At 43.3% G+C, this 26,964-nt stretch overlaps 1 protein-coding gene across 9 annotated transcripts in view; it reads left to right on the top strand.

The window, feature by feature from the left end:
• Positions 1-26,964, top strand: part of LOC132575191 (chromodomain-helicase-DNA-binding protein 7-like) — a 313,791-nt gene that overhangs the window by 77,539 nt on the left and 209,288 nt on the right. For all 9 annotated transcript variants that reach the window (XM_060243733.1, XM_060243739.1, XM_060243741.1 and 6 more), the window contains one exon: positions 20,388-22,230. In XM_060243733.1, the coding sequence (XP_060099716.1) occupies positions 20,563-22,230 (1,668 nt within the window). In that variant the 5' untranslated portion in view covers positions 20,388-20,562. The remainder of the gene's footprint in view (positions 1-20,387; positions 22,231-26,964) is intronic.

A 26,964-nucleotide genomic window follows, 5' to 3' on the forward strand; every position in this document is an offset into this window, starting at 1 on the left:
AGATATGATAGTTTAAAATATATGATCAAATTAAAACCATGTGCATGCTGTAATTAAATTTAAATAGTTATGATAACACAACTTACTGATGACTGATCACTCAACATCTTATTTTGAAGTTAGGCACATCTATGTCAGAAGTGAGTCACATCTATAGCTGAAGATACTAACTTTATGTACCTGGGCTGGAAGTTTGTTTAAAGGGCCAGTGTGTCTCTTAGTGTAGATATCTGATAATTGGCAAGCTTTTGAAAATGCCTGTGTGCCAAGTAATACTCTGCAAGTTGTTGGTGCAAATGTTTCTTGTAGCAGTTGCTCAATTGAAGATTATAACCCTTGGCAGGTTTTTTATTTTTACCTGCACATTTCCTGTTTTAGCTTCTGTAGTGGAGTATAATGTGACAGGCTACAAATTGTTTTTTTCTTAGCAGGTGGCGGTACAAGTAGTAAAGGATATTGGTGGTAAGAAGTGCTTTTCATGGAGGCTAGAGCTGTAAAGAGGTTTTCAATGGAGCTATGTCAAGGTATATATGCTTTAGTGGCTTATTGTTTCAGTTGGTTCCTTTCAAGTTTAGTGTGTGTCTGTTTTAGAAAAGAGAATACTGTCGTTGCAATATAAGTTGTATGGAATTTGATAAGGCCATGAAAATTAATTTTAGAAATTGAATCATTCTTGGCCAGCAGAGGAGCTATAGTGTACTTTACAAAACACTACCCAGTGAAGCATTATGCTCATAAAGATTAGGCTTATCATAATACAGACACTTCACAGGCAGAAATATCCTTGGCTCTGAACTAAATATTTCCTTTCTAGGGACCTGCATGTGGCTGCGATGCAACCTACTTTCAATGAACTTGCTGATACATAGATACTTTGCAAAATCTGGTATATATTTGCTTGGCTTGATTGGTAGCTGCAGATGTTTTTGTGTAGTGATATTTGAACATAATTTAGTGCTTCACTTTTGTAAGTTGTTCTGCACTGACAAAGCCACAGACAGCACAGCTGCTTGCTCACTTGCAGGTTAATTGGTTTCAGAAATGTATTCACTTTGCTTCTTTTAAAAAATCTGTATTTATCAGAGTTCAGACAAGTCATGAATTAAGAATATATAAATATCCCTTCCTTTAGGAAGAGTTATTATGTACAATATAGACAAATAGCATTTGCTTCTGGATTTTGATCTAATTAGTAATGTTGAAACACTTTTACAAGTTATATTTCATTAAGCAGAGAGAGCAATGTAATATGTGTGTGTGTGTGTATGGATTAGGTTTATGAAATAAATAGTCAAGGCTACCTCCACCATTCCTACTACTGTGTGTGTATTTGTGGCTGTAACTTTTTCCATAATGGCCCTTAAAGGGAGAAAAGCCTGCCTAACTTCTGAGTCAGCATTGCCTACTCAGACTGGCAGTGGCTCTCCAAGGTCTCAGACTGAGGTCTTTTACATTACCTTCTACATGATCCTTTTGCTGGGGATTGAACCTGGGACCTCCTGTATGCCAAGCAATTGCTCTGCCAGTGAGCCACAGCCCCTTCCTTCCCATAAGTGTCTCCTTCAAGTAGACGAGAGGTGTCAAACTCATTTATTATGAGTGTCAGATCTGACATAAATGTCACTTTGTTGGGCCAGGCCATGTGTGCCATAAAATGTAACATGAGGTACTGGAGATACAAACTTTATAAAGATTATTTCAGATGCTGGATGGCAATAGCCAGTGTGATTGGATTAGGTGTGATATGCAGAGGGTTAGTAGGCATGGAGATAACAGCACTGGTAATGAGAGAGGAAATCTAGGTCTCAATTTGGTAAAAGAGGATTCAGTCCAGGAGGATACAAAGAATTAATGGAAATAAGCCTGAACAAATGAGCAGTGTCTCACAAAGGCACATATTCTACCACAAATTTTGTTAGTCTTGAAGGTGCTACTGGACTCATACTCTTTCTACTGCTGTTAAAAACCACAACATTAAAAAACTAGTGGGAGAACATTTTAATTTTCCAGGACATTCAATTGCTGCCTTAGAGTAGCAGTTCTCTTACAAAGTTATTTCAAAGGGAGATTAGAGAGACTGCTGAATTACAGCTGATAATGAAGTGCAAGACAATGTATCCTCCTGGACTGAATTGAGACCTAAGTTTTCTTCTCCTCATCACAATGCTTGCTATTGTCATTTGGCATTTGAAATTGCTTCACTGTTCGAGATATAAGAACAGATGGACTCACATTCTAGCTGTATTTGAAGAAGTGAGCAGTGACTCATGAAAGCTCATGCCCTGCCACAAATTTTATTAGTCATTAAGGGGCTACTTGCTCCCTTCCAGTAATAAAGAATACAAGCTGTGCTCTTAGGTTTCTTCCCAGCCCCCGATCTGTTAGAACTGGAAAGGGAGATCTCTTCATGGAACTCCATCTCTCTCTCTCTCTCTCAGACTTTTTCTTTATTTCCCTCCCCCCTCTCTCTGAAGAAGTGTGCAGGCATACAAAAGCTTATACCCTCCATGGGAGGGGAGAGAGGAGTCCTCAGTCGAGGAAACGGAGGCTTGTCTTTCTTTTGCTCCTCTATAAAGCAGAAAATAGGAGAGACTGGGCAAAAGCCAGATCTTCATCATGGTCTCTGTGCAGTCCCACACATTGGTTATCCACCACGATCGATCCCAACCTCAGAGAATTTAAAGCAATCTTGGAGCGTTAATTTTGGCGCGCACTTCCTCTCTTCCTGGGGATGAGGCATCCACTGCGCATGACTAGATGAGAGGGAGGCGCTTCAGCCACCCAGTTTCTTCTTTACCATCGCCCGGGATACACCTACCTCGCTGGGTCTCCTATTCACTGAGATCTTCATCTGTTTCCCTGCACTTTCTCCTCACCGTTTGTCTTCGTCTCCTTCAACTTCACCGGTATCATTTAAAAAAAAATTATTATCTTTCTACCCTCTTTCTACCTTCGTCCCTTTCCTTCCCCTCCCCCCCTCCCCCGAGCAGATGGAAGGGAAAGACAAAATCCCTTTCAAGAAGTGTGTTTGGTGCGCCTCAACAATCCCATCCACAGACAGACATTCTTTATGCCTTTTTTGTCTGGGTGAGGCCCATCGTACCGACACTTGCCTGCATTGTAGTCCGTTTGGAAAGCAAGCAAGAAAAAACGTGGCTAGACTCAGAAGTCATTTGTTAGAGTCATCACTGCGCTCTACTATGTCCCATACTTCAGGATCCCAAACCTCGCCGTCTTCCCTATCTACTCAAAAGGGAGTGGCTCGACTGGCAGCTTCCGTGGCTTCGGTTCCCAGCAAGCTTAAGTCCAGGAAGCACTCAAAAAAGTCTGACGATTCTAGAAAGAAACATCGCACAGAATCGACTTCTAAAGATCCTTCGATTTTGACATCACCGAAAACCAAATCTAAGACGGGCCATAGGTCTGCGAATTCGAAGTCTCCCACCATGACTTCTATATTGCGCCCAACTGTCGACACCGCGGCCTCGGTACAGACAGCATTGACTTCATCGGCGGTCTCGGCATCCATCGATACCGTTCCTCTCGAGGTTGTACATATCCATTCTCGGTCCCCATCACTTCAGAAAATATCCTCGACACTGAATCTCCAGATTCACACAGAAGTCAGTGTGCTAACCTTCTCGGCGCACACTCCTTCCGGGAAGTTTCGATGCCTAGTAGACAGACGCCTAGCAAACAACAGATAGCGACACCCGCATCTCCACTCGTAAGAGAACCCTCGACACCAAGAGAGCCATCCACTCGAGTCCGAGCCGAGAGATCTCGAAGTCGTCATAGGGAACCCTATTACTATTACAGCCCATCACGGTCCAGATCACCATCTCCTCGTAGGTACCGATGATATTACAGATCACCTTCCTTGGATTCCCATCGGTATCGGTACCGTGAGGACTCTTGATACCATGAGGTGCTTTATCATCCACATCGGGAGCACGTATACCGTGAGGATCATCCTCGGTACTGTGAGGACGTGTCTTATCGACCTCGTGAGAGCCCCTATCGATGCCCTAAGCATTACACTATGGTATCAAAACCATTGTCTCTAGCTAAATCGACTTCAGTGTGCTCGGTCTCCCCTAAACAACAGACAGAACAGCCTCCCCTGCTGACCAAACAAATATCGATGCCTACCAAGCACATTGATACACCCATTGAAACTCAGGAAGAATCTGAAGCGGAACAATCGGATTCCTCCCATTCTGTAGCCTCAGCTCCTCCTTCACCAGCCTCCGACGTCATCAAACCTGCTGACCTATCACCCTCAGAGAGTTCTAAATCTTACCTAGATTTGCTGTCCAACATGGCAAATTCACTTAATATTAAACTGACTACTGACGCACCTAGAGTTTTGGATGTAGTCCACGATTTAGTACACGCAGACCTACCGGCAGGCTCTTTTCTCCCGATGCTTCCAGTTCACTTGGAAGCCTTGAAAGAGGCATGGGACAAACCCGCTTCAGTGCCACCGACATCTAAACGAGTTGATTCCCTCTACAAAATTCATGCTCCTGAATCAAAATTTCTCTTCAATCATCCGGCACCAAATTCCATGATCGTGCATTCGTCCTCAAAATCCAAACAAACACGACACCCGGTTCTACCTGAAAAGGAAGGGAAGAAATTGGACACTGTAGGAAGAAAGATCTATTCTCTTACCACTGCTACTTCCAAAATTCACAATCATTTGGCCTATTTTTCGGCATATGCTTTCAATCTGACCTCCCAACTTACCACTTTGGTCCCCTCCCTTCCGGATGCAGCACAGAAGCAGGCTTCGCACATCCTTCAGGAGCTCTCTCGTGTCAGCAAGCAGCAAATTAATACAGTACGTCATGCTGTGGCATGCTCATCTAGGACTATTGCTACATCGATTGCTCTACGCCGTCATGCCTGGCTCAGGTCTTCGTCACTGCAACCTGACATCAAATTCAAGATAGAGGACTTACCTTTCGATGGACAGGGTCTCTTTCATGCCACCACAGATGATATTTTAACCACTGTTGATGACAGTAGGAAAAGAGCCAAAAGATTGGTAGTTTCTCAACAGCAATTCCAACCTAATTGGCAGAGAACCTGGAAACTGTCATACTACAAACTTTCCCGATCCCCCCGACAAGCTGAATTCTGGAAACGTAAGGCTCCTCCGGCAAAACAACCATTTCAGCAAAGAGCACATCCACAAACCTCAAAGAAGACAACACCGGCTCCAAAACAGTCTCTTTGAGTCCTCTCTTCTACCTCTCAATCAGCTACAATACCATTCAGACACCACCAGACTACGACCATTCTACCCCATGTGGGAATCCATAACATTGGATTCATGGGTCCTGGCGATCATCCACAGGGGCTACATCATAGAGTTCTATTCTCCAAAACTCCACAGATTCATACCTACACCCCCATCTGTTCCACTTCAAATGGAAATCGCCACCTTGCTGGACAAGGGAGCTATAGAACCAGTTCTACCGCAGTTCCATCACATGGGATTTTACTCACACTATTTTCTGGTTCCAAAGAGGGACGGGGGGCAGCGCCCTGTACTGGATCTTTGAAAACTCAATCTCCATATTTGCTACAAAAAATTCCGCATGATTACTCTGCAATCTATCCTACCACTGATTCCAGAGCAGACCTGGATGGCGTTGATAGACCTACAAGATGCTTACTTCCATCTCACCATCAATCACCATCACAGAAGATTCCTCAGGTTTGCTATCGGAGATCAACACTATCAATTCTGCGCTCTCCCCTTCGGTCTTTTGACAGCACCGAGAGTTTTCACGAAATGTATGGCAGTGGTGGCAGCTGTACTTCGGTAGCAACAGATCTCCATTTACCCTTATATAGACGATTGGCTGGTTGTATCTCAAACAAAAGAACAACTTCAGGAAAACATCTCGTCTACTCTGTCCCTTCTTTCTGCACTAGGTCTTCAGGTCAATCATGCAAAATCTAACCTGAATCCCACTCAGAACATACAATTTATAGGGGTACGTCTGTCGACGATATCACACAAGGCCTACCTTCCATCAGACAGAGTGCATCATATCCAGTCCTTGGCCAATAACATAATCACGCACCATACCCAAACAGCCTTCATCTTCCAGCAGATGTTAGGTCTCATGGCGGCCACCACCGCCATCCTCTGTTTTGCAAGACTTCATATGCGCTCTCTGCAACTGTGGTTTGTCCAGACATTTCATCCACACCGGCAACACCAAATGACCTTACTTACGGTCCCATCTCACATTATCCCATCTCTAAAATGGTGGACGATGGATCGTCATCTCCTTGCAGGAATGGCGTTCGTATGAACACCGTCCTCTGTGATTGTCACGACCGACGCCTCCAAGTGGGGATGGGGAGCCCACTTGGGAACGTTGACAGTTCAGGGACAGTGGACCGAGTATGAGAGATCCCTTCACATAATTGCCTAGAGTTCCTGGCAGTCCACAGAGCTCTGAGATCTTTTCTACCGTCTCTTCACAATCGCCACATTCAGGTCACCTCCGACAATGTAGCCACTGTTTTCTACATCAATCGGCAGGGAGGCACAGCCTCTGTTCGCTTGTGCAAACGAGCCCTATCCTTATGGCACTGGAGTATCGTTCACGGCATTTTCCTGACAGCGGTGCATCTACCAGGAGTCCAAAACGTCCAAGCAGACACACTGAGTCCTCATCTAGTCAACGACCACGAATGGGCCCTCAACTGTAGTTACCTGCACACAGTGTTCGAGATTTTTGAAGTTCCGAAAATAGATGTATTTGCATCTCCAGACAACACCCAGTGTCCGCACTTTTACACCCGGGGTCCTCCATCTCCACTGTCTGCAGGGGACGCCTTCCTCCATCAGAGGTCCGGGACACTACATTATCTATTTTCACCAATCCATCTCATCACGGGAGTATTGCAAAAGATAAAGCTAGATCGGACCAATTGCATCCTGATTACACCATGGTGGCCCCATCAACCCTGGTTCACCACTCTTCTCCTCCTCTCGGACAGCACGTTCCTCCGACTTCCTCAAGTTCAGGACTTGATTTCCCAACAAGAAGGCAAGGTTCTGCACCACAATCTGGTACTTCTACGACTGCCTGCCTGGAAATCAGTTTCTGAATTTTCCTTCGGACATTCATCATGTCCTACTCAATGCCAAAAAACCTGCCACTAGAAAATCTTATTCTTTAAAGTGGAAACGTTTTTTGGCGTATGCTGTTCTACATAATTTCAAGCCTGAACTCTCCACTATAGCTCAGATCCTGACCTACACCTTATCCCTTTCTAACTCAGGACTGTCGTACTCTTCTCTGAAGGTCCACTTAGCGGCCATCTCTGCATTCCATCCACACATCGAAGGGTGCACTGTTTTCTCCCACTATGCTACCGAAGCCTTCATGAAGGGGATCCTCCACCTTTATCCTCCAATCCGTCAGCTTCACCCCACCTGGAGCTGGCCTCTTGTGCTGAGCCAATTAATGAAGCCACCTTTTGAGCCCATGGCATCAATTCCTATGCATCTCTTGTCCTGGAAGACAGCTTTATTGGTAGTGCTTACTCCTGGCAGAAGAGCCAGCGACATCTGCGCTTTCAGAGCAGACCCGCCATACACTATTTTCCATCATGACAGAGTTGTTTTACAGCCTGACCCTTCCTGGTAGTCTTACCATTTCATCTTGGAAAGTCCTCTACTTTACCTGCCTTTTTTCAATGCGCTGCCAACGCAGGTCAACGAACTTTACACAACCTGGACGTACGTAGGGCCCTTGCTTTTTACATTGAGAGGACACGTCCATTTCGAAAAGACACTAGACTCTTTGTAGCATATGCAGCCCATAACCAAGGCACTAAAATCTCAACACAGAGATTTTCAAAATGGATTGTGGCTGCTATTACTTTATGCTATCAACTGGCTAAACAGCCTATACCTGAACATTTACGAGCTCATTCTACCAGAGCCGTTGCTACTTCATCAGCCTTCTGTAAGGGCATTCCGATGGAAGACATCTGTGCCGCTGCGGTCTGGTCGTCTCCATCTACATTTGCCTCACACTACGCTTTAGACATCTGTGCTCGGCGTGACACGTCCTTCGGGCAGGCTGTGCTTCGATCCATTTTTGACTGATGTTTCCAGTCGGCTACACTGTAAGTACAGTATTGTTTCTTATATGCATAACTAACTTTGTCCTTTGGTTACAGATCCAGCACCCGCCTCCAGACAGATTAGCTTGCCAGTCACCCATGTGTGGGACTGCACAGAGACCAATATGAAGATAAACAGGTTTCTTACCTGTAACTGATGATCTTCAAGTGGTCATCTGTGCAGCCACACACGCCCGCCCAACCTTGTTCCTAATTTAAAAAATTTCCTCCTATATGGTGGCGGGAAGAAACTGGGTGGGTTAAGTGCCTCCCTCTCGTCTAGGCATGCGCAGTGGATGCCTCATCCCCGGGACGAGAGGAAGTGCGCGCCAAAATTAATGCTCCAAGATTGCTTTGAATTCTCCGAGGTCGGGATCGATCCTGGCGGATAACCCATGTGTGGGACTGCACAGATGACCACTCGAAGATCATCAGTTACAGGTAAGAAACCTGTTTTTCTGATGCTGGAAACAGGAAGCAGCAGACAGCTAGTTGCTCATAGGCCTGATAGGGGCTGAACCTGCCATTGGGCCATATGTTTGATACCCCTGACACTAAAAATATATGGTATTTGCTAACATAATCTGTAAAAAGACTGACAGTTTACTACTTGACCGATTTGCCTTGCTTTCATCTTGTGGTATTCAGAAGACGTTGCAGTCTTCAATATGTTTAATATTAGCAGTTATTTGTTACAGTTATTAAAGGAATTACATAATACTTTTTTTAGTGATGGCCTAATTTAAAAAGCTAATCCATTCAGTGAGTAGGGTTGCCAGCTTCCAGGTGGTAGCTGAAGATATCCAGACAACAGAGATAATTTCCCCTGTATGAAATGGCAACTTTGGAGGTCAGATTCTATGGAATCATATCTCTGCTGAGCTACCTCTCCTTCCCAAATTCCACATTCTCCAGGCTCCAGCACCAAATCTCCCAGAATTTCCTAAGCCAGAGCTGACAACTGTATCACTGACGACTTATTTTTGTACATCATTATTGAAACACTTTAATCAGCTGTTAATTGCATTTTCAGCTAAAGGTTTCCATTTTTTGCCTGTTCCTAGTATGCCAAAGGTACAACCTGATGCTAGCCACACTGTATGCCCACTTAATTCTTCAAAGTTTCCTGTACAAAGTGCTGAAAATGAGGCCTTAAGTTTATGGCCTGAAAGAAATACCTCTTCCCCAAGCCCATCTACTCTTTTTTTTTAAAAAAAATCCAGGCTTACAAAGAATTCTGGAAACCTTACAACACTTCTACACTTTTCAGGGTGCTAGTTGGCTAATAAAAGAAGTGTCAATGCATGGATTAGGAAATTGATTAAGAAAAAATTAGTTATCAGGGTGTATGGAACTATGCATGATTAAGTGTTTTAATGGACTCTGCATATCCCACAAATTTGCCCTAAGATAGTATCTAAAAAGTGTACCTTTTCCAACCAGTTGCACATTTAGAGACATGGATTGCTGTAACTATGGTTATGTAATATTAATATGCATTTCCTGTAAATGGACATGGTCTTGAAGCTGTATATAGTCATCTATCACAGAAGAATGTGTTAACTTGTAGTCTTCTGTTAGAAGGGGGAGTGGACTCTTCTGTGCTAATAAATCGGTGTATATTTTAGTATTCTAAGACTTTATGGGTTTTTGTAGGCTTTCATGGCAGAAAGGAATATGAACTGAAGTGCTGTAGGGTTGTGAGGTCCAACTCAGGAAATACCTGGGGACTTTGGGGGTGGAACCGGGAGACTTTCCCATTTCTGAAAAAACAAATAAACAGCAGTGCAGTTCCCTTGAATGCAGTCTTCATTTCCTTACCCTCTTTTTTACCTTCAAAGGTTCCCCAGCAGCTGCACGTTCACTAAATGAAAGTTAAATTTGTCATACTCCCACAAGTTCAAGGCTTTGGTAGCATTTCCAAACAATGCTTTATTAAGGGATACACACTCACAACGCAGTCAAAATAAATATAGTTTGCAAGCCCACACTTTTGTGATCTCACTGGGGAAATTTATTCATGGGAGTTGCTGAATGTAACAGTCCGTGCTATTTCAACCAACTTCAGACTGACACAGATTTTCTCTGTCTCATTATCAGGTTCTAGCTCACTCTTTACTAGCCATTTTACTATGCAAATGACTTCTGCAACAAATGCAAAACCAACAAGAGGGACTGTGTTCTCTTCTTTCTCACACACTTCACACACTCACTGGGAAGAACCAAAATCTGTGGAGATTTAAAGGTACATCATGGCTGTTGGGTTGGTGCCTAAAAAACCGGGGATCCCCTGCCCAGACTTGGAGCCTGGCAAGTCTAGTTCCTGTGTCCTTTGCACTCAGTCTTACTTTTAAAAATCTCTGCTGGTGACCAGTTTTATTATTTGGAGAAATTCAGAGGCCCTGGAAACAGAGATGTAAATTCACACAAATTTGAGGGACTCCTTTAAAATTTACTGATACATTAAAAGTGTGAGGATATGTGGTTTTCATGGAAATGTGTTTGCTAATAACATGTTTAGGAAACTACTTGTACAAGAAAATGATTTATGTAAACATGGAAGGTTGCCCAGCAGCCTTGAGCCAGTCATACACACTCAGCTTAACCTACCTCACAAGGTTGTTGTGAGAATGAGATGGAGGAGAGTTGAATAATAAGCTGTTTTGGGTCACTGTTGGACAGAAAGGCAGGGTATAAATGAAATAAATAAACTTTAAAACATAAGCTTAAACCATCATATTAAAAGAATGCTTTTTTCACTTTTAATGTTCACTTTTTTAATAACAAGAGTGATGTAGAAGTTTTTGTTTCCGTGAAATAATTTAGATTATGATAGATATTTTGGATGCTTGTGGTATGAGTAATTGGCAAACTCCATAAACCATGCCTCAGAAAGAAATATTTAGTAGTCTTTAATGCAAGAGATACTAACTATGTGGATGAACATATGGTGAAAACTGCTCTTGTAAATCTTCGCTGTGCTGTGTTCTCTGAGTGTTCTAATTTATTACAGTTTTGTCAAATTTAGTGTTTATTCCACAACAGCTATGCATAATGCTTCTGTTTTGCATGACAGAAACGGAATGAAGCAGCCATGCATTAGCAGCCGCAGCCCAGTGGAAAGCCTCCAGCTTACTGTTGTGACCTCTGGCCCTTTGTATCCTGTGACACGCAGCTCCTCTTTGTGCTCAAGTTTATTCATGATGGATATGTTTCCCTCCCCATCACATATGTGGTGCTCTTGCAGAGGGAATAGATAAATTATTTTCAGCTGCAGCCCTGCCAGGCTTGAAAAAGAATGTTCATAGTGTGCACAAGAGAATCTTGTTTGAGGAGAGGCCAGAGCAACCTCAGTTTCTCCCCTCTAGCATATGAAGAGCATTGCTTTTCATTTTATCTTTAAATAAGGAGAGGTAGGAAATTACCAGATGAAAAAACCAGTGCATGTATAAAAATAGTGATCTGTAATGAAACCAGTAAGTTTAGTTGTACCTGGTTTTTTTTGGTGCCTCAGTATGTAGTTACTGGTCTTAATTCTTGAAATGTCCACTGATTTAGTGTCAGCTTTATATGACAGTTCAGTTTCTGAGAGATTTTGATGGTGGTAGGTGGTGATATAGGTTTTCTCTCATGCCACTCCATTTTAATGTGATCATTTTAGCACAGAATATTGCATATTGTCTGATCAGTAGGCTGAAATAATTTTATGGCTCTGCAGAGTTGTGGTTAAGCTTTCTAAGTCCTGTGCAAGGAAGTGTGAAAGAGTTATTGAACTACTCAAGAATCTTGATATTTCTAGTCATTATTATTTTGCTGTTTCACATAACATATTGAGACTTGTAAATTCAAAGATGCCTAATCATTTTTTCCCCTTGTACTGGAATGTATAACATTAAGTGCTTCTTCCAGCTTAGTTTCAAATGTCTTACTTACACAGAGGTGTTGAACTTGTTTGTTACGAGGGCCGGATCTGACATAAATGTCACTTTGTTGGGCTGTGCTATAAAATGTAACACAAGGTACTGGAGATAGAAACTTTATAAAGATGATTTCAGATGCTGAATGGCAATAGCAGGCTTAATTGGATTAGGTGTAGTGTGCAGAGGGGTAGTAGGTGTGGAGATACCAGCCTTGGTAATAAGACAGGAAATCTAAGTCTCAATTTGGTACAGGAAGATTCAGTCCAAGAGGATGCAAAGAATAAATGGATATAAGTCTGACATTAGAAACCCCAACATTCAGTTGCTGATTTAAGAGTAGCCTTGCTCTTACAAAGGAATTTCAAAGGGAGATCAGAAAGAGGGACTGCTGAACTGCAATTGATAATGAAGCTCAAGACAATGCATCTTCCAGGACTGAACTAATAGTTTGTTTTCCTGTCTCATTACCAGCATGTGCTATTATCATTTGGTTTTTGAAATCACTCCATTCTCCAAGATACAAGGACCAATCCAAGTGTTCTAATTCCTAATTAGGGTCTTTTTGAAAGAAAATAAAATTCAGATAGGAAAAGAGAAATCAAATCTTTTTTAAACAACCTTTCAGAATAAGCCAAAATAATTTCTTCAATGTATATTGTTCTTGTCAGAAGAATCCACTCACTCTCCCTCCCTCTGAAGAAGTGCGTGCGCACACACACACACAACATTCTTCCCCAAAAAAGGAGGAGCAACCCCAGAGAAGGAAGCAGAAGCTGTGTGAATGACAGGCTTGTCTTTGTATCTCTCCCACACAAAGCAGCCACAGAGCTCTGTGTGTGAGAGAGTGGTGGGGGAAAGGCAAGAGGCAGGAATCAGGAGGCAAAGAGTCACTGATGAAGCTAGGAAAAATGCAAGCTATGATGTGACTGTAGCAGTAGCTCTGGAAAAGGAAGCAGGAGAAAGAAGCTGCTCATGGCCAGATTTGAGCACTCTGGGGACCAGATCCGTCCCACAGGCTGTATGTTTGACATCCCTGCATATGGTAGTATAGCAAATAGCTACTCACCAGGTCACCTACAGTGAATAAGAATTGCTCTTAGGTGGCCAGATAAGTGTTCATCCTTTTCTTGCTAAAGACTTTTTCTAGATGCATGGGACAAAAAAGCCCGAGCTCTATCACCAGAATGTTGTTGGTTTAAGCAAGGCTTTGTTATTGAAGATGCACATGAGAATTCCCTGGGCTAGCAACCATTTCAGTGTTCCCTCATGTTTCCAGTCTGGAAAACATTATTATCAAATATGTGGCTGATGATTCAAGAATCAGCTATTTGTCAAGAGTAAGCTGTTAGCTGTTCTGAAAATTCTGTGTCTTCAGCTGCCTCTGTTCAGGTACAATCTATCCAGAGATAGTTTTAGGTAGGTAACCATATTGGTATAGTAGCCCTTAAAGACTGCTATGATTTTAAAGAACAGCATGATTTCACAAGTATAAGCTTTTGAGAGTCAAAGCTCCATCAAATAGAAAGAAAATTAATGTCCAGATTTTAATAAAATATAAAAAGTAATTGATAACACTTTCCAAAAAATCTACAAGCTACCCTGTATTTTTATTCATATTGGGCTGAGGGAAGATGGTCTTTTTTTGTGGAAACCTACATGAAATATATAGCTTCATACGAACTTAACTAAGATAATAAAGTAGAATTGTGAATTTTGAAACAAAGTTTATCCAAAGATCTAGTATTTATTTAAATTTTATATACTGTCTTTACTGTTGAAGGCAGTTTACAATCTTTAATTATTAGAAAAACCGTTAAAATAGAAAGTTAACTATTACTATTGCTTTTGTAGTAGTTTAAAGTTTTCAATCAATCAGTAAACATAAATCTGACAAATAAAATGCCAATTGAGTTAGTATTCCTAATGATCAGAAGCCCATCAAGATAGAATCACTTTCTAAGAACAGTAAAATAGTCCCAATCAGTGACTTAGTTAATAGCCACATTTCTACCCTGCAGAACTCAAGGCAGTTTACAATGTAAATATCTCAAGGCGGCTTACAATGTAAATAACAGTGATTATTTAAAAAAAAAAAACCCTACTACACAAATACCACAATTTAAAATCTCAATTAGGATTGCCAATAAATGAAATTTAAATCTGGTCCTAAATAACACTTTCTTCAACTGACTCCTCGAGATTGAAAGTGAAGGGGCCAAGTGTTTCTACCTACGGAAGTTGTTTCATAATTATGGAGTTGCCACCAAATAAGGGTCTCTCTTATGCACTCACCAGACAAATTTCTTTGATTGGTGGGGCAGTTAGGAGGGCTTGTATCTTTGATCTTAATTTCCAGGCAGGAATATATTGAAGAAGATGGTCCTTCAGATATCCCAGCTCCAAGCCATATAGGGCTTTAAAGGACAAAAACCACACCCTTGGGTTCAGGAGCCACTGCAATGGCTGCAAAATATCAGGGTCACATGCTCCCACTACCTGGGCCCAACCAAGTCTAGCCACAGTGTTCTGCATTTCTGAGATGACTCAATATAGAATTCTATAGAATATAGAATAATGAAGTAAATCAGTATATGCACAGACTTTAGTTCATACATTTCAGGCTGTTGAGAGTTTCATAAGTTTCCTCCCCCCCCATGAATTAGGATCTTCAAAATGAGAGGCTTTTGTTCCCTCCCCTCCTCCCAAACACTCCAGTAGACTTTCTTTGACTATTCACTGACACTTTTTTTGATTTCCAGAAGGCTGAGACATTCTATCCAGTACTCTAAACACGCTGATACTTTTCTTATGTTTTATCAGATTCTTGAGGTTTCTCAAGGTAGTCTCTGATTACACCAGACCAAGGATCTCGCCACTCTTCAGAGCTATCTCCCTATTTTAACTGCGTAGGAAAATTTCTTCTTTCGGTAGATCTTTCTGGTCTGAATAGGAGTCTTTGTCTAACTACCCACTAAAACATGCCAGCTTTCCCCTAGTTCTCCATCAGTGTTGAACTGTTCTCAGTCAGGACTGAATTCTCCTCAGCATCCAGTTCAGAAGTCTTTCTCTGTTCAACTGATGCTAACCAATCAGTTTCCTTGGAGCAGCCTGTCATTCAAGGCGCTCTGTGAGGAATTAACCCTTCACAGTTCTTTACCTGTTTGTACAGCACTTCTAAACTTTTAAAAGTGCAGTCCGCCACAGCTTGTTAAAACTAAGCAGGTGTAGGTCTGATCAGTGCCTGGCAGAGAGACCTTCCAACAACCTTATGTAAGCTGCCTTCAATCCAACAATGAAAGAAACGCAAGGTGTAAATAATAATATGGGAAAGGGTGTTTTATGAGCTATGTGTTTCGAAAATAGTAAAGGGATTTATAGGAAAGAACCAGCATCTTGAATTGACCTTGCAAGCAAATGTGGAACCAGTGAGAATTGCTTTTAACAATAGTACTGGTTTGCAGGTTTGATTCAGATATAATGGTAAACTGTACTTTCATGCTGTGTGAGATCTTTAGGATTTAATGTTTCTCCCCTGCTCTATAGAAAAATGATCCTTTTTTGTACTTAGTTATCACATCAAAACTATGGTACTAGCTTGCTCTGCAAACCAAGATTCCAAACTGTAGGTTTTTTGCCCATTTGTAATTCTGGTTTATAGGGCAAGACTCAACCACATTTTCATGGTTCAGTCATATTGCGCTGTGGTTTGCTGAGACTCCAGAAATGATTAGTTACCTTTCATGCACAAGGATAGAGGAGGAGGAGGAGGAGGAGGAGGAGGAGAAGAAGAAGAAGAAGAAGAAGAAGAAGAAGAAGAATTGCAGATTTATATCCCGCCCTTCTCCCTGAATCAGAGACTCAGAGCGGCTTACAATCTCCTTTATCTTCTCCCCTCACAACAGACACCCTGTGAGGTGGGTGGGGCTGGAGAGGGCTCTCACAGCAGCTGCCCTTTCAAGGACAACCTCTGCCAGAGCTATGGCTGACCCAAGGCCATGCCAGCAGGTGCAAGTGGAGGAGTGGGGAATCAAACCCAGTTCTCCCAGATAAGAGTCCGCACACTTAACCACTACACCAAACTGGCTCTCTAAATAAAACAATATATAATATAGTATAATTAATAATTTAAACAGTAAAACCAATAAAACAATATAACATTATAATATAATCAAATTGTGTATAAGATGGCTCAGTGTTATTGACGTTATCAGGGGTTCCGTCTTAAAAAGCTAGGTGGAAGAGGACAGTTTTGCAGGCCCTACGGAATTGGTTAAAATCCCGCAGGGCCCGCACCTCTTCCGGCAGTTGATTCCACCATTGGAATTAATTTTTTGCAATGTTTTATTTGTTTGAAGGGGAAAGTAAAAATGTTATAAGACTGAGTTTGATTCCTTCTTGATGTTGTCTTTATTGTGCCAAAACCAGAACGTAGTTTTAAACAGTTCTTGAATTTCTTCAATGCAGGCAGATTTTCAGAACAGGTCATTAGATACTCAAGGTATATCATTTAGGAACTTGTATTTTCTGCTTCATAAATGCTGCAGTTCTGGATCTGCTTATGATACTTCCACATCTTATGCTGTAAATCCCGCAATGACACGTATACCAGTATTAATGGGCTGCCAGTGGCAAATATATAAGGTGTTGATAGTATGCATGTTGTGTCTCTAAAGGTTCATGTACATGTGTCTGTAAGCTTGAATGACTTGGGGCTAGGGATGGGCACGAACCAGGGAAAAAGGTGGTTCATTTTGTTTTGTGGTTTGCTTGATTTCATGAACTGAATGAACAATGAACCAACAAAAGACACAAATCCTTGAACAATTTGTGGTTTGTTATGGCTGGGGGAAGGAGGCATGACGTTTAAATGCCACCCTCTCCCGTCTTCAGCCGAAGAGCTCTCCACTGAATCCTATAGGCCAGGGGTGGCCAGCGGTAGCTCTCCAGATGTTTTTTGCCTACAACTCCCATCAGCCCCAGCCATTGGCCATGCTGGCTGGGGCTGATGAGAGTTGTAGGCAAAAAAACATCTGGAGAGCTACCGTTGGCCACCCCTGCTATAGGCCCATAGGATAAAATGGAGAGATCTCTGCCCAGTCTTTCTTCCCTTCTCCAGGCAGCCCTGGCAGGCTGGCTGGGGAAGCAAAGAAAGATTGGGGAGAGCTCTCCCCGCTGGCTCAGCTCAGACTCTGCTGGGTTTCAACTGGGCAGCACAGCAGAGCCTGTAGAACAGCCAATTCTGTGGATAGACCTCTCCCTGCAGGATCAGCTCAGGCTTTGAGGGAATGCAGTTTGAACTGTCTCCCTGGAGAAGCCAAGTAGGAACTGTCCCTGAACCTTCTGAACCCCCCATGGGAGATTTGGGAACATGGGAGGCTTTTGGAACTGAATCACGTGCCTGAATAATGGTTTGTGGTTCAGTTCATGCCCATTCTACTTGGGGCTCTTGGACGTGTTTCAAGACATGTCACCTTGTCCAAATTTATAGACAGCCTTGATAAAAAGCTAGCATGAACATAGCAGTAGAGTTTGCTGAGAGAGGTTTGAGTTGATTTAGAAATAAACAACTGTCTTTATTCTGAGTAAATTTATTTCATGTTTTAATACAGTTACTGAAATTAGAATTGGATACATTTCTAACAATTTGAGCATTCCTCATTAAACAGATTAAAACTGAAATCCTGTATAAGAAAACTTCATTGTTATAGCCGAAGTTGTATCAACTTTAAATTACTTGGTGCTTTGTGCAGACATGAGGACTCAAACATTACAAAGTGCAGGGTTTCATTGCCTCATCTCAACATTGGCTGTGTAGCATTATTTTGAATGTGATATAAGCCATTCATCTTGCCATTTACGCCCCCCCCCCCCTCTTGTGAATAGTTATTTTTGAGTGTTCAAAGTCCTTTATGTACAATATCTCACACTTAAAGCAACTCGGTACAAAAAGCTGATAGTATTCATTCTCAAACTTCAAACCTGAATGGAGAGAATGATATGCTTAATATTACCTCTAGTGCTTAAGTCAGGGGTGTTAAACATGCAGTTCGGGGGCTAAATCAGGTCCCTGGAGGGCTCCTATCAGGTCCCCGAGCAACTGGCTGTCATCTGCTTCCTTTTCCCTGTATCTTGCTCAATCGCATAGGAGCTACAGAGCAAAGCCTCTGTTTTCTCCATTGGCTGAGGCTCCTCCTTTGGGGAGGAAGGGGGAAGAAATAGCTTGCTTTGCCAGGCTCTCTCATTCACACAGCAGAGCTACTGAGCCAAGCCTCTCTTCGTTCTGTTGACCGAGGCTCCTCCCCCCCACAGTCCCTGGTGAAGGAAGGAAAGAGAGCTTCCTTGCCCATTTCCTTGGATCCCATGGGAGAAATACAAAGAAGACCAATGAGTGCTAACATTTTAAGCATGTTTTAAGGTTTAAAAATATGTTTGTGTTCTTTATAAAATTTATATCTCTGCTACCTAGTCTTAAATAGGTACACACATGGCCTGGCCCAATATGGCTCGATCCAACCAGACATGGCCCGGCCCAACAAGGCCTCTTGTATGTCAGATCCGTCCCTCATAACAAATAACTTCAACACCCCTGGTCTTAAAGGTGCTTTCTTTGTATTTCTTCCATGGAATCCAGGGAATTGGGCAAAGGAAGCTTTGGCTCTTTCCTTCCTTCCCCAGGGGACAGGTGTGGGGACCTCAGCCATTAGAAGGAAAAGAGGCTTGGTTCAGTAGCTCTGCTGTGGTTTTGAGAGAGCCTGGCAAAACAAGCTCTCCCTCCCTCCCTTCCTCCCCAAGGAAGGAGCCTCAGCCAATGGTAGGGCTGCCAAGCCCCTGGGCCCTGGAGGTTCCCAACCCGCTGGCCCACATTGGGCCGGCAGGGGGAACCTCCCCCAATGTTGCTGCTGCAATGTTGTCACCTGGAAGTGACGTCATTGCACCACCATGTGCCGGCTGCTCTAGGCATTTCCAGGAAAACTCTATGGTTTTCTTTGGCAGTGGCAGTGCAATGACATCACTTCCGGGTGACAACATTGCACAGCGCACTTGTTGCGTGCGCGAAAAAATTCCCCCGCTGGAGGCTCCGGGGGACTTAGCAACCCTAGCCAATGGAGAAAACAGAGCTTTTGCTCTGTAACTTTTGTGCAATTGAGCAAGCCTTGCAAAACAAGCTGTTATGCAGAAGGAAGCAATATATAGGGAGAAGGAAGCAGATGACAGCCAGTTGTTCGGGGGCTGATAGGAGCCCTCTGAGGGCTTGATTTGGCCCCTGGGCCATATGTTTGACACCTCTGTTTAAGAGCAACAAATGCTAATGTTTTAATCATGTTTCCTTTATAAAGTTTACATCTGTGCTACCTAATCTTAAATAGGTACACATTGGCCCAGCCCAACACGGTCCAGCCCGACAAAGTCTCATTTATGTTAGATCCATCCCTCATAACAAATTTAATTTGACACCCCTGGCTTAGAGCGTATTGCCTTCTTGACATGCTAACTGACTATGTGGAGAAGATTGTGTGTAGTAATACCCAGAAAGCCCTTGTACTGCCTTTGCATTCTCCCATCCCTCCTCTCTGGCAGAGATGGGTCAGAGTGTGCATGTTCCCTTTTTTTTTGCTACACGTGGGGGAGAAAGGCTGAGTTCGAAGATATGCCCACTTTTTTCTCCATACCTAACTTAAAATTTCCCTCAAAATCAATAATTTGAGATTTATCTGGTTGGTTAGTTTGTGTTCCATTACAAAAGTCAATATCCAGTTTGCAACTTTTTTGCATGTCTGTTAGGCTTGTCTTACTTATGTAAATTCATGTTAGTAAAATGTGCAACAGGATTTTTGAATATTAGAACCTTAAAAACTAGGTATATAACTGACGTAACTCAATGCAGCCTTAGTGGCTGCTGTCTTGTTCTCTCATCTGATTACTCTGCTCAAGAGAATAAGGTTAAGGACACACTGTTGGTAACTAGAGCATTTTCAGGGTTTTAGTTCAGCAGATGGGCTGCTTGGCTATATTCATACATTTGCCTGCCTGCTGTGGCAGCTGCTTCAGCTGCCTGTTGTGTTCTTTTGTTCTGTTCCATCCAAGAATGGAACACAAGGAAGTATCGTGAATAGATTAATTTAAGGTTACTGTTTCCTAGCTTTCTAGATTCTTCTAATAAAACTTCATTATGCATATTTCTTAAAATGCAACATTTAGAAAGCTCAAGGGTTGAAACAAGCTGATCTTTGACCTGACAAAAATGGTATTTTAATACATCTTGCATTGTATTTTCAACCTAATTTTTAAAAATTTCTTTTTTAGGACTGGTAACAAGAATTTGCCTGACACTCTGTGGTCCAGAAGAATTAAGGAAATATGGAATGACATGAAGGCGATTAGTTGAGGATTAAAGGCTTTGAAGACAAACACCTCAGTGAGGTGAAGCACAGACTAGTATTCTGGTTATAGTTTTGAAACGCTGCATGCTGCAACAAAGATGGCAGATCCAGGAATGATGAGTCTGTTTGGAGAAGATGGGAATATTTTCAGTGAAGGCCTGGAAGGCCTGGGGGAATGTGGATACCCTGAAAACACAGTAAATCCTTTGGGGCAACAAATTCCCATTGATCAGGGATTTGCCACTTTACAGTCTCCCCTTCACCATCCTCCAACTAGTCAAAATCAAGCAAAGTTGTCCCACTTTGATCACTATAATCAGTATGAACAGCAGAAATTGCACCTGATGGATCAGCCCAATAGAATGATGAGTAATGCACCTGGGAATGGTATAGCATCTCCTCACTCACAGTATCATAATCCTTCAGTTCCTCATAGTGGGGGAACTGGTAGTCAAATGGGAGTATATCCTGGTATGCAGAATGAAAGGCATGGACAACCCTTTGTCGATGGTAGTTCCATGTGGGGACCACGGGCAGTTCAAGTGCCAGATCAGATAAGAGCACCATACCAGCAGCAGCAGCAACCTCCACCTGCTCAGCAGCCACCACCAACGCCATCAGGACCCCCTGGACAAGGACATTCTCAGCACATGCAGCAGATGGGAAATTACATGGCTCGTGGTGACTTCTCAATGCAACAGCATGGTCAGTCACAACAGCAGAGGATGAACCAGTTTTCTCAAAGCCAGGAAAGTCTTAATCAGGGAAATCCTTTTATTGCCACCTCAGGACCTGCCCATATGTCTCATGTGCCCCAACAGAATCCAAGCATGGGTCCTTCTTTACGTCATTCAGTGCAGCAATTTCACCACCATCCCCCCACTGCTCTCCATGGAGAATCAGTAGCCCACAATCCCAGATTCTCCCCTAATCCTCCTCAGCAGGGTGCTGTTAGGCCACAAACACTTAATTTTAGTTCTCGGGGCCAGACAGTACCTTCACCTACTATAAACAACTCAGGGCAGTATTCTCGTTATCCTTACAGTAACCTAAATCAGGGATTAGTAAACAATACAGGGATAAATCAGAATTTAGGCCTTACAAATAACACTCCAATGAATCAGTCTGTACCGAGGTACCCAAATGCTGTAGGGTTTCCTTCTAACAGTGGTCAAGGACTAATGCACCAGCAGCCCCTTCATCCTAGTGGCTCACTTAACCAAATGAACACACAAGCTATGCACCCTTCACAGCCTCAGGGAACCTATGCTTCTCCACCTCCCATGTCACCTATGAAAGCAATGAGTAATCCAGCAAGTACCCCTCCTCCACAGGTTAGGCCAGGTAGTGCTGGAATACCAATGGAAGTTGGCAGCTATCCAAATATGCCCCATCCTCAGCCATCTCACCAGCCACCTGGTGCCATGGGAATTGGACAGAGGAGTATGGGCCCTCGGAATATACAACAGAATCGGCCATTCATGGGTATGTCTTCAGCACCACGGGAAATGAGTGGTCACATGAGACCAAATGGCTGTCCAGGAGTTGGCCTTTCTGATCCACAAGCAATACAAGAACGACTGATATCTGGTCAGCAGCATCCCAGTCAGTCATCTTTTCAGCAGCAAATGCCAACATGTCCTCCCATGCAGCCTCATCCAGGCATTCATCATCAGTCTTCACCACCACCACATCCTCATCATCAGCCTTGGGCGCAGCTTCATCCGTCACCACAGAACACACCGCAAAAAGTGCCTGTCCTTCAGGTAAGTAACATACTGTTGAAATTATAGTTGTTTTAAGATATTATTATTGAAATAATTCTGTATTAGATCTTTCATATACTGTGATTGTATGGTTTTCTTGTTTTGTTTGTGGCACTGGTATGTAAAGAGCTATGGCCTTCATTGCCCAGGGATGAAAGAGGTGTCATTTTTGTATAAAACTAAAAGCTGTAGAATCCTCCAGTAGAAATGATTTGATCCAAAATAGGATTTAAGTCAAAGCCACATGTGCTTGCTATCATGATATGTCAGTGAAGCTGCATTTGCTCCTTCTTTAATTTTTCAAATTCAGTGTTTTTCATTTGGGCTTAGTCTGAATAATTATTTTATTTTGCTTAGCCAGGAAAAGAAGAGATGAAACAATATTTAGGAACCTCCCTGCCACAGGTGGCAAAACCAAGTATGTACCTGCCTCCTCACTTTGCAAAAAGAGAGAGAGAAGAGGGAATAAAAAAGAAATGAAGAGAAACCCATTGGAAGGAAGGGGAAAAGATAGTGGGTAATAAAAAGAAGGAAAGCCTGATGAAGAAATGCTCGCTGGATGCTCGCTAGTCTTCTTGATCCAACTGCTGCTATTGTACCCATGGAAAACACTTTCATTTGAATGAGAGCAGCCAACAAGCTGTGCCTTACAAAGCCCTGCCTTTCTGAAAAACTTGGTGCCAGTGGAGGTACTAGTGGGCACCACATTTCATTTTAATATCAAAAAATTGAAGTACTAACTCTCTTATGAAGGACAACTTATCTTTGTCAAGAGAGAGATATGATGAAAAGTCTTACTGGTTGTTGTATGGCACCATAGTTCATGCACTTGTATTATGACATGATTCTGGGGTTCAGGGACTTTTGGTGTGTCATCAACTGACCTACGTGGGTGACCTTGTTCTCCAAGTTTCTGCCCAGTAATTTCCTGATCTGTGCAATTGACTCAGTACTCATAGTCATGCATTTGTAAGCATGGACCTAACAAACATTTTTCTTGTGTTTCTTGGAGAACAGTGATCTGGTCAGTAACTACTATTTGCCCTTGGCTCTTTTTAAGATTGATCATTTTTTTGTGAAGCAACGAAGTTATAAAAGAGGCATTCTACAGTGAAAAATTGCCTTTAATTCAAATAATTTCAAGCAACCACATCAGTCTTTTCAGTGATGCCTTGTATACATAAAACCTCAAATCATACTTTAGATAGGAGCTTCGTTTGCATATGTTCACTTTTAATTTGCTGTGCATTTGCAGCAAAAAACCCCATTTATTTTGTCCACTAAGTACAACACTGGATTTATCAGTGGAAGTCCTACAACACTGACAGGGATGTAGTAGTATAGAGCCAGTGAGATGTAGTGATTATACTACCACAGGTGGTTAAGTAAACAATTTTATTAGTAACATATGGTAGCAAAACTAGTAAGTAAGTTAGTTTATTCTTGTATCCCGCCCTCCCCCGCCAAAGGCAGGCTCAGGGCGGCTCACAGCCATGGGACAACCATGATCTGAATACAATACAATCAAGACAAAACAGATTAAGATACAATTAGGTTACATAGGTTAGTTAAAACAGATAAAACAGCTATTATAAATTAAAATTAAGTTAAGGTGCTACAACTATATCTACAACTTATAAAAACTTAAAAAAAGAAAACAAATTTTCCTACCCCATATCTTACTTTTCCCCCACCCCTCCCCCTGTTATACTACCACAGGTGGGAACCCACAAGGACTTGTGGGATGCATCTCATTTCCTCCTCCCTCACTATTTCCTATTTCCCTTTCCTGAAAACTCCATAGACTCTTCCCTTTTCCTGCTTCCTTTTAGGGTTGCCAGCTCAAAGTTGGGAAATTCTTGGGAATTTGGGGATGTGGAACCTTGGGAGGCAAGGTTTGGTGAGGAAAGCAACCTCATCAGGGTATAATGCCATGGAGTCCACCCTCTAAATGAACCATTTTCTCCAGGGGAACTTATCTCTGTCATCTGGAGATCAGCTGTAAGTCTAGATCAGAGGTGTCAAACATATAGCCTGCGGACCGAATCAGGCCCTCGGAGGGCTCCTATTAGGCCCCCAAGCAACTGGTTGTCATCTGCTTCCTTCTCTCTCTCTCTTGCTTCCTTCCGCATAGCAGTTTGCTTTGCAAGGCTTGCTCAATGCCACAGGAGCTACCAAGCAAAACCTATGTTTTCTCCATTAGCTGAGGCTGCTTCCTTGGGGAGGAAGGGGGGAGAAATAGCTTGCTTTGCCAGGCTCTCTCAATTGCACAGCAGAGTTACTGAGCCAAGCCTCCCTTCTATTGGCTGAGACTCCTCCCCCTCCTGGTCCCCTGGAGAAGGAAGGAAAGAGCCAGAGTTTCCTTTGCCCACTTCCTTTAATCCTATTGGAGAAATACCAAGAAAGCACCTTTGAAACCAACTGCTGTTTTAAGGATGTTTAAAGTTTTTTTTAAAAAAATCTTTAATTGTGTTTGTCTATGTTGTTTATAAAGTTTATATTTCTGCTACCTAATCTTAAATAGGTACACATATGGCCCAGCCTGACAAGGTCTCATTTATGTCAGATTCAGCCCTCATAACAAATGAGTTTGACACCCCTGGTCTAGATGATCAGCCCCCATCTGGAGGAAATGGCTGCTTTGGAGGGTGGGGTCTATAGTATAATTAGGGTTGCCAAGTCCAACTAAGGCTTTCCCATTCCCTAAAATAGATAAAAATACAGCAGTGCATTTCCCCTGAATGCAGTCTTCTTTCTTTTCCCCCAGCAGCTGACTGCATTTCCACTAAATGAAAGTGAACACACTCACACACACAAAGCAGCCAAAATAAATGCAGTTTGTAAGCATACACTTTTGTCATTTCACTGAGGCCGTTTACTCATGGGAGTTTCTCAGTGTAACTATCTGCTGTATTTCCACCAACTTGTTCAGACTAACTCAGGAAACAAAAGGTTCTAGTTTACTCTTTACTATGCAAATGACTTCTGAAAGGAATATAAAACAAAATGGGCTCATTTCCTTTCTCACAGACTCATTGGGAACAGCCATGTTGCTCTGCTGGCTTGCCCCACCCCCATTCAGCCTTACTCATTCCGACATTTAAAGGCACACACACTTTACAAGTTTCCAAACTTCTTCTAAGCCTTCCGAGATGGAAAGGCACATTATGGGTGTTAGGGTCGGGCTTCCCCCCGCTGGCCAGCTGGCTGGCAGTAGGCAGGAGCTTGCAAAACCAGGGAATCCCCTCTGGGATTTGGGGACTGGCAAGCCTAGGTATAATACCTTTCAGGTCCATCCCCTCTTCACACCCCACCCTCCTCAGTCTTCATCTCCCAAATATCCAGGTATTTCCTAACATGGAGTTGTTAATCCTATCTCCTTCCCACCCAACAGGCAACCTACCTATCTTCTTCGTGGTCTCTGTGCATCACATTGATGGGATATAGGCGCCCGCGCCGATCTCGATCGGTATTCTTGAAAGCTGCGGATTTCCGGGCCCAGTGCGCACGCGCAGAAGCCCCACCGCGCATGCTCACAGGGACCGGAGCGGACATCCCGCCAGTTCTCTTCTGACCGCCGCTTGGATCAGTCGATCTCGCGTTACGGTCGGTAAAACCCCTTTTTTTCTTGGAAGTTGCATTCGCTACTCGAACTTAATAGACCTTATACTAAAACAACAATCTTTTTAAAGACTCAGGAGCGGGGAAGCGGTGAAAAATTCTTTTTCGGACTTTTTACCTCATCCTTCCTTTTTCCTGCCAACCCCCCCTCCCCCCCCCCAACCGCATGGAAAAGCGGTGGGGCTTTTTCAAAAGGTGCAAGAATTGCGGCAGCAAAATCGCCCCTCCAGACGGGCACGCTCTTTGCCTTTTTTGCTTAGGAGAGACGCACATCCCTGACGCGTGTGTACACTGTGCTAAATTTTCCCGCCAGACGAAGAAAAATCGCGCGGGTCGTTTAGCAGCGGCGCTGATGGAGAAAGCGCTATCTCCTGAGAAAATGGCGGCAACACATAAGCCGTCGACACCGGAGTCGGGCGGTATTGACAAAACCCCCTCCGACGCCGATCGCCCCACTAAAACGGGCTCGGCATCTAAGTCCACCTCCTCCACTCCTGCAAAACGGCCAAGGGAGGAGAAGGGGCTTCAACCGGAAGCGAAGAAGAAGTCGGACAAACATCGATCGTCCGCAACTTCGCTCCCGACATCACCACCGGAATCGGCGACGAGAGTACCACCTCTGAAGCTCTTCGCTTCACCACGCCGCCGGTTAAGCCCCCCGGTACTGGCATCGATGTCGACGCAGATCGCCATTTCTTCAGACTCTGATCGCGATCTAGATCTGACGCAAAGATCGGGGACGGAGGGCAGTCCACTGGAAATTCATACTGTGGAAGACACTGTCCGATCCCGAACTCCGCCTCGCGACCCCTCGGTCAGCCCAGATCACCATCGGGTCCGAAGCCCGGAAAGGGATCGATCCACCACTCCCGGTCGCGAGAGCCTCGGGCGTGACCATTCGAACAGCCCTCGTAGAGATCACCATAGCATTCGGCGGCGTCATCGATCCCAAGAGTCGGAAGAGAGATCCCTCAACAGAGTTCGCTCCCCGCTTCGGAGACCACCGCCACCAATGTCCTGGGACCAGAGACAGTGGCAATACTTGTATGGGTCTTGCCCTATGCCTTCCATGTTTCCGTGGTTTCCGGCTAAACACTTGGATTGGGACCAGCA

Source organism: Heteronotia binoei, chromosome 7 (assembly GCF_032191835.1).
Source record: "Heteronotia binoei isolate CCM8104 ecotype False Entrance Well chromosome 7, APGP_CSIRO_Hbin_v1, whole genome shotgun sequence".
Classification (NCBI taxonomy): Eukaryota; Metazoa; Chordata; class Lepidosauria; order Squamata; family Gekkonidae; genus Heteronotia; species Heteronotia binoei.